The sequence below is a fragment of the Pararge aegeria genome, chromosome 7, assembly GCF_905163445.1.
Source record: "Pararge aegeria chromosome 7, ilParAegt1.1, whole genome shotgun sequence".
In the NCBI taxonomy this organism is placed as follows: Eukaryota; Metazoa; Arthropoda; class Insecta; order Lepidoptera; family Nymphalidae; genus Pararge; species Pararge aegeria.
The window spans coordinates 3,157,015-3,165,957 of record NC_053186.1 but is presented as its reverse complement, the minus strand read 5'-3'; the positions used below and the strand labels follow the sequence as shown (position 1 = coordinate 3,165,957).

The 8,943-nt window shown below is 33.7% G+C and overlaps 1 protein-coding gene across 1 annotated transcript; it reads left to right on the top strand.

The window, feature by feature from the left end:
* Positions 1 to 3,607: 3,607 nt before the first annotated feature.
* Positions 3,608 to 7,510, top strand: LOC120625348 (translation machinery-associated protein 7 homolog). The gene is made up of 3 exons (XM_039892386.1): positions 3,608 to 3,763; positions 5,500 to 5,622; positions 6,299 to 7,510. Exons 2-3 carry the CDS (start codon positions 5,500 to 5,502, stop codon positions 6,368 to 6,370), a joined length of 195 nt encoding a protein of 64 aa, XP_039748320.1. The 5' UTR covers positions 3,608 to 3,763; the 3' UTR covers positions 6,371 to 7,510.
* Positions 7,511 to 8,943: the final 1,433 nt, after the last annotated feature.

The following is an 8,943-nucleotide window of genomic DNA, read 5'->3' as shown; positions in this document are numbered from 1 at the left end:
ATCAATTGTAAATCTATGCAAATGGGTCGAAATATCCACAAATTCAAAAATATTATTGTGACACGTTGAACTATATTTAAGAAATTATTAACCCTTACCGGCCCACTACAGCCAGTGGCGTGCATAGAGGGTATGCACAGGGTATGCAGATGATATAAAATGAAGAAAGTCTCCAGTACGAGTTATAAATACTTAGGCTTTTTATAACTCTTACAATGCCTTAAGTTTTTTTCGTTCCCTGTCACCACAGGGACCCTCCCTGTCGGAATGAGAAGGGTTAAGCAGGGCCGTGGTGGCGCCACCATCAGTGGCGTGCACTGGGTTTCTTACCAGGGTATGCATACAGCAGGAAAATTGCATAAATGGGCACAATCCACCTCCTACACGACTTGTATATGCAATTTAGGGTAGGCAGTGCTTTTGTGCATGTATGAAGTGCACGCCACTGGACACCACGCTGGCCAAGTGTCGATTGGTCAACCGTTGAGATGAGATGCAGAACTCCATGCAGGTTTCCTCACGATGTTTTCCTTACCGTTAAACCAAGTGATATTTTAAATTCTAAAATTAAAAACAGAACCTACCTTTGTCATTGTAGCGTGGTAGCGTGGTAGGTCTATGTTCTGAAACCGAGAGGGTTTTAAGGCATAGACCACACTAATCTAACAAGAGTCAGCGAGTTTTACTAATGGCGAGAAGGAAGAGGTTGTCTGGCAAGATTCATCAATAATTTTTTAAAGGGAAAAATCTAGGTCTTGTACCGACCCAGGAATCAAATCTATGACCTCGTTATCCATATAGTTGAACATGCTACTAGTGTTTAGCATATAACTAACGAGTCAGTTATACAATATACTTAAACACATCAAAAATCGATTACGAAATTCATACCTGAGGTGTGAAACCTTTTTACATTGTTGCATGACAAATGTCAACTGTTGCATGACAAGTGTCTATCAACTTTGTACAAGTTGGGTTTAGCTTATTAGTAAGACTTCAGAATACTTTTTAGGGGGAAGAGTTAAATTTAGGGGGAAGGGCCCACAGAAATCTAACTTTATGGAGCTATTTGCGTTTTAGGATACATTGTTTTAACCTTGAAGAAAACCTGTTTGTCCAAGATTCTCTATCGAAGTCTAAGGATTGGACTTTGACTTTTGAAACATCTGTGTGAAAAAGAAGTAAGATTCCTCGCAAAAAGATTTAAACCCATGAAATTGTGAAAAAAAAACGAGTTTTTAGAGTAATATATTTCATAATATAAGGCTTGTAACAGTCCACTGCTGGATTAAAGGCCTCTCCCAACGCCATCGCCATCTAGCCCCAAAGTAAGCGTAGCTTGTGTTATGGGTACTAAGATAGCTGTTGAATATTTTTATTATAATAATACACACAAATACTTATAATATACAGATAAACACCCAGGACACTGATAAACATTTATGTTCATCACACAAACATTTTTGGGAATCGAACCGGCCTTGGACTCAGAAAGCAGGGTCGCTGCCCATTGCGCCAGTCGGCCATGACATGTTTGTGATCGCAGTAAATTAGTAGATAGTAGCAGTACCACAGAAGACGCTGCCCGTTCTCCTGTGCAACGTGGAGGGTCGAAGTATATTCTGGCTTATTCTCTACTTAGTATGTTAAGAAGTTATACGCAGACAAATTCGCGGGTAACCGCTAGACTCATATACAGAGATAGGACACTGTTATAGCGATACACTCTATCATCAAAACAACACCGATATCACATAAGACTTCCAGGCCGTGTAAAGACCGCCTGTTACACCGTAACGCCAAAAAAATTGTACGTGACGAATCAATTTTACACACTACTTAATTGTTAAATGTTATTGTAGTTAAATGTTAAGTGATAAAATATGCTTAAGTTTACAATACAGTGCAACAGGATCATCAGGTTTTGGCAGGATATCCTGCGACGAGCGTTTATCGACTTTATAGTATTATTTCTCGTCGCTTATCCTCTAAAGAGGAGCGTGTAAGCGATGTTTAGCACACAGAAATACTATCCGCGTAAGTATCTCTATTTGGTTGACATCCAATTAACATTTTAACGATAAACAACACGCTAAACCTTAGTGTGTGCCAAGCTATGAAACGCCCTTCCAACCTATGTGTTTCCTGTATAACTTGTGACAGGAAATAGATACTTTGCCGGCAAGCGCACCACACACAACTTACAACTAAAAACCATTTAATTCATTAACACCGGTTCGAAATAACATCAAAATAGAAACGCAACGCTGAACAAAGAAGTCAATGCAATCAATTTACTACTTTTTAAGTGTTGCGGACACAACCATCGATAGTTTATGTATTAGTATTTAGTTATTCGTATGTATTTATTTTATATTTTGTACCACCTGCAGTTACTTATCCACTTTTTTTTCCTAATTCTAAGGTTGCCTGGCAGAGATCACTACTAAGCGATAAGGCCGCCTTTTGTATTCTACTTCTTTTTCTTTTTTCTTTTTTTCTTGTATAATTCTTAATGTGGTGTACAAATAAAGAGTTATAATAATAATAATAATAAAAAGCATCATCATAGAAATCTTTATCGATGTAGCGTCCGCTCCAACTTCCAGGTGGCATTTCGGTGTAACAGGCGGTAGCGGCTCTCGCTAAGTGCATGCAGGAAGCGAGCCTTCAAACACAATTTGCCGCTGCGCCGTCGCTTTTATTCCGACCTCGTTTCCGCGATTACACATTTTTTTTTAAACTCCACGCGGCTAATGATCGCTAGTTTTACAGTTTTTCAGTATATTAGTGTTCTCTATGGTTATTCACTACCTATTTAAAAAAGTAATTGAAACACATGTTTTTTTTTAATTAAACATGCTAACAAAATGGAATCAAAAATATGCTTAGGTAGATACTAGTATAATGATTGCGGGTGTGTAGATGTTTCTACTTTTATGCAGCAACGGAGCACTAACGATGAAATGTTTGTTCAAAGCCAGCCCAAACATCCAATACATGCAGATTGGATGCTTGGGCTGCCTACCGCCCTCCTTTCAAAGATAGGTTGCATAGAGTCGTTACGGTACGATGCCATATAGAAACCGATGAGTTAGGAGTATTTGGTTTTAACTGGTATATTCCTAACTCCGCTACTATCTTGGACTGCAGAATCACTTACCAAAATGAGATGGCAATAAAAGGACTAATTTTCGCCGGACATATAAGTGAGGAGTAGTTACTTATGTTCCATACCCAAGAATTCAATAACATTGTTTATTAGTTGCCTACATTCACGAACACCTCGGAAAATTAACTTTAGGTTTATCAGTACATGGCTAGCCATGTACTGATAATTTCGTGGGTCCATAGGTAAGAGGTAGGTTTTACTCATTCATTGCATTCTAAATAAATGATTTATTTATTACTCCCTGTACGAACTATTACAATAACATAAAAGGAAAACAAGTCTTTCGGTTGAAAGCCGATTGTGTATCTGTGATTCAAAAATCAAAATGCCAGAACCCATTTCCGAGGGTTCAAATATCATGCCAAAAAAAATCTTTATTGCATCTGTGGTTGTGTCCGTCGTGTATTGTTGGCAGAATTGAATTAAAAAAAAACTACCTTTTTATTACTTGTCTGTTCCTACGTGTCAAAAATTTAAAATACAAAAAAAAACCTAAAAAACGTCATAATTGTAGTGTGCTGAATTTTTGGTATTCCAACTTTCGTTGTAATTTCGATTTGTCGTCAATTTCTCAACTCATCCAGCTCAAACGTAAGTTATAAACCATTAATCCTGCCTTTGTTTACAATAACTATCTGAAAAGCTTGGAAAATTAGACTAACACGAAAGCGATGACGAAATGTTTAAGAATATGTTTAGGTTATGATTCAAGTTTTTGAATAACTTTTTCATTTGAATACGAAAAGCTAAGTTAAAAAAAGTAGAAGTTAGCAAAATTACACGTGCCAATTTTACTATAAGTTTTTACTACAATTTCTGCAACCAACTGCGTTACTACCCACTTCGATTGCTAATCATCTTACGAAAGATTAGTTTCATATTTTGTTCGTTAAAACTCGCTTTATATAGATAGAAGTATTCATATTATCATAGCTATCTTAAACTTGTACAGCCTGACGTATTATAAGTACATAAATAGAAGTTTAGGTCAAGTTATCCTACCTATAAATGGTCATACCCATAATCTATCCCAAAATATTTGCATTAAGATGAAAAATTGTATCAGTTTTTTTAATATTTTCACATACGGTTAAGCACCATAGATCTTGCTAGATGAATAAAAAAGAAAAACAATTATAATTATTTTTCATCTTCAAGAAAAAATGAAATGTCTGCAGAATTATAAAATTCTAAATTTTTACAAATGATTAAATTACCTTATTTATCAGCAGGTTAGCATGTTTGAATATGGTAAACTATAAATATGTCCTGGTTTATTACAGCCCCAGCCCCAACCAGGGTAATAAATAACCCTGGGTTAAGCTGAACCCATCTAGTATAAGATTCTTCAGTTAAAATACTAGCCCAAAGTTAGATATGCACATGTCAGAGCATGTTACATTATTCTCACTGGTTATTATAGCTAAAATTTTATATTAATCTTTGAGATAAAAACATTTTCCTATGGTTTTCTTCTTTGTCGTAATACTCTAGAGTGTTTGTGGTCATCACAGTGGGACATTGTTGTGGCAGTTGTTACTAGCCTCACAATCATTTCATGTACAATTATCTACTTAGATTATCACATAAACCCATTACTGACCAACTACTGAGCATGGGTCTCCTCCCACAATGAGAAGGGGTTGAGGCAGTTGTCCGCTGGCCCAGTGCGAATAGTGGACTCCACTCATCTTTGAGAACATTTTGTAGAACTCTCAGGCATTCAGGTTTCCTCACAATGTTTTCTTTCCCCGTTGAAGCAAGTAATATTTTAATAACTTAAAACACACATAACTTGGAAACGTTAGAGGTGCGAGCTGAGATTTGAACTCATCCCCCCACAAGTGAAGTCAAGCTCCTACCCAATATGCTATCACAGCTGCATTTTCTACTTTAGATTGAATTATGATAAGAAATGTCAACTGTACTATCAGATGTTGTTGCAAAATCAACATTATTATAATTATATACAAATGCATTTGTTCAGAGTGATGTATATCAAGATATTTACATTGTTTAAAGCCGAATGCAATATTAAACTTATGTTTAGACAGATATTTTAAAGTTAATTTAAAATAGCTTGTCCGGTCTAAACAAACACATGATAAGCTTTGTTTATTAATGTTTTTGTATTGTTAGTAAACACATCCACAGATTTTGAAACAAAAAAGTTGATCCCAAATTTCGCAGTTATTCAGGCTACTTTTACTATTAAACTTGAAACTCAAAAAGTGTATAAAATAGTTAGGATTACTAATTTAGAATAATAATTCTTGAATGTTGCAGTACTGTTGTAGTTAATTTTACTTGGTTATTTCACTTTTCAGATGTCTGGTCGCGAAGGAGGCAAGAAGAAACCTTTGAAGGCACCAAAGAAGTCCTCAAAGGAGCTAGATGATGACGATGTAGCCCTAAAGCAGAAGTTAAAAGAACAGGAAAAGGCTCTTAATGTAAGTCTAATTATTATAATAATAATAATAATAATAATAATAAAAATCATTTATTCACACGATTATTAAATTGTGACAGAAATCATAGCTTAGTACTATGTATGGTTGATTCACTGGTACCTAAACTAAGTAAAAACTTGTACTATAGATATCAGTGCTCTCCCCTATATAATTATTTTTGATACAACAACATAAGACTACGACAAGTATATTTTATTTTGGATATAGATTTAACTGTTTAGTTACAGTTATATTTTCTTTAATATTTTTGCATGTTGCATGTTTATGCAACATGCAAAAATATTAAAGAAAATATTTATTTTCAAATAAAATGTTTATTTTTGAAGATTGGGTAATTAAATGGTGATTTAAATGATTTAACAGGGTAATGCAGTAAGTGGATGTATGTGCGTATGGGTGTGTATGAGTGTGTGCATTAGATAATAGACTAAGTACTTTTGCTAATGCGTAGCGATGAATGCTATATCATTTCTTGTGCTTTATTTTAGTTATGTAGCCAATATTCTACATGCACAATAAAGTGTTGAGGCTTGCCTTCATGTACAACTTGTCAATTTAGTTTACTTTATATATTTATATAAAGTGTATACTAATTTTAAACTGTTTAAAATTTTATTATTTCGTGTCCAATAATGATTTTCATTTCTTTTTGTAGGAAGCAAAAGCAAAGGCCTCTCAGAAAGGACCCCTCGTGAGTGGTGGCATCAAAAAATCGGGGAAGAAGTGACATAATCGTCTTTTCCATGAATATTGTATATTTATTTTTAATAGGTTTAAATTTATTGTATAAGAAATCTGGAGAATCTTTGGTTATTATAGGTAACTTTTATGCTCTACTCCATAACACTCTATATATTGCTACTTTAAAAAGAATAGCATGACAAACAATTTGAGCATAAAAATAATTGAAATAAGATGTTGGTATTGATTTCTCAAAGGCAATGACTAATTTTTTTTCTGCGCACCACTTGGAGACTGTCTTTAATTTTTTTATGTATGTATAAACATTGAGGGGCGGCCGCTAAAATGCCGCTAAACATAAAAATTAAGCATACAATCGTACATAAAACCACCTTGGGTTCTGTATGTGATGAGTTGATGACAGATTGTGATCAAGCACCAATTCAATGAAATCACACCATGCCTTCTCCAAATTAATTGCATGGTAAAATCTGTTATGGCACTATGAAAGCCATTAAACATAGCCAGAAGAAGTGAGAAGAAAATAAATTACATAATCTGCATCTAAAGCTGGGCTCAGATATGTGTTGTTTACCGGAACCAATTATGCTGTAGATGCCTTTTATATCATATCATGATTGTACATCAAATTGCTAAGGGGCTTACTACAATAGCTTTAAGCAGTATTATTTTTTAATAGATCCATTGATGTCTTTAAAATCAGGATTATAATTCTGCAGATGCTTTATGCGATGCTAGTAAGCCCCACTTCTGTGTTAGCTCCTCGGATGATCCAACAAAAACCGATTCGGCTTTACTGTCACATATTCTATCACGACTGGGTTTAGCCACCCATGCAGCCATGCATATGATTAATAATGATGAGCTGTGAGACAGTCAGACAAATAATTAATATCTGAACCCATCTTTAAATATTTCTCTTAGAGATGTTCACGATCCAAATCATGACATTGATAAGTAACCATAGATTTATTATATACCTACATATAATATGTAAGTAACTCGAGTGAATTAATTTTCGCTTGAGGCTTTGATTAGAAATTGTAAGCACATACTAAATAAGTAAAGAATAAATGTACTGCCAGTGTAGTGCCTGTTCCAATGTACGTTTTGCATTTTGAAATAAGCATGCATTGATTTTATTAAATAAATGTTTCGAATTATTTTTATTTTATTTAACTTAGTTTAACGATCATGTAGTTGTAGATTCGTTAAATATAACTTCATGGTGTAAATAAATGTAAACCTAAGCGGAAGTATCTACTTGCAGCAAATCGGTGGACACGAAAGTCGAAAAAAATTTATTTTTAGATTTATGTCCAAAAAATTAGTACTTGAATAATCAGAATAACATAAAACTAAATCAGTTAAAATACCGGAGTTAAAAAAAAAAAGGTTAATTAAGGGTATGTTGTGTTTACACCAAAAGAGTATGTACTCGCTACGAAGAATCTAGAAATAAAAATATAGCTCACTGACACGCAACTATAAAACTAAGAACAACGATTACCTACTCATTGTTCCTAGAGCCATAAACATTATAAGCTGTATGGTCATGGACCTTTGCCTTTAGTGTAAAAACAACGACAACAAAAACATTTCCCGCGTAAACTTGAAGTCTTACCTCGATTAAAAACTAATATTTATCGACGATTATATCGATTGCTCTTATAAGTGAAAACCTACAGAAGCAACAGAATCTTTAAAGGTAGGTAACTTTACATTGCCTTTATTTTGTACAGAGAAAATGCTTAACTTATATTTACTATATAAATCTGATTTTGTATAAAAAGTGTACATGGATTTTGTGTGGAAGAATTTTCACACGAAATCCATGTACGCTTTTTTTACAAAAACTGACAAATCATTCAATTAACAAATGAAATAGATACCTAATCACGGCCACTAAAGTATGAGAAAACAGTTAATGTTTAAACATGTAGAAGTAAGAGCCCAACTGAGAAGCACGGCACAGTAAATCAATAATAACAATAATTATGTCAAAGTTAACTGACTAACATCAACTTATTCGCTAACCATCGTTGTATGGATAGTGTATCTATTTCTTGTATAAATTCCATCATCAATATATGTAGGTATATTATCAGCACATAATTTTTAACTTTTTTATGCTTTTAGATGAACAATAACGAAAGCTATAATTTTATGAGTACGCAAAATAACACTAAATGCTGCTCGCTAATTAACTTTGAAGATAAAATAAATAAAAATATTGTACCCAAAACAATAACTCCAACTGAAAATGTAAAAGTAAATATAGCTGAAAACAGTGATTCTATTCTAGAAGAACCCTTAACTATACATGGGTATGATACAATTGTTGATAACATTATTAAACAAATTATACCATTAGACACTGACAGAAATTACGAATTAGAAATAGATTTAGAAGGCGTGGCTTTCAATGGTTTAGAAATTTATGAAGATATTGAAAATACTACCAAGAATAATTTGGATAGTTGGCAGAATATTTATGACGATTTTGTAAAAAGTATTGATGAACATAATGTAATACATGTAGAGAACGGAAATATCGTTGATTCGAAAAGTCCAGATATTAAAAAGTCTTACGAAAAT

Excerpts from the sequence above, each read along its gene's own strand:
- LOC120625348 (XM_039892386.1), top strand. The coding sequence starts at position 5,500 with ATGTCTGGTCGCGAAGGAGGCAAGAAGAAACCTTTGAAGGCACCAAAG. Across the intron at positions 5,623-6,298 it reads AACAGGAAAAGGCTCTTAAT|GAAGCAAAAGCAAAGGCCTC; the intron begins GTAAGTCTAATT and ends TTCTTTTTGTAG.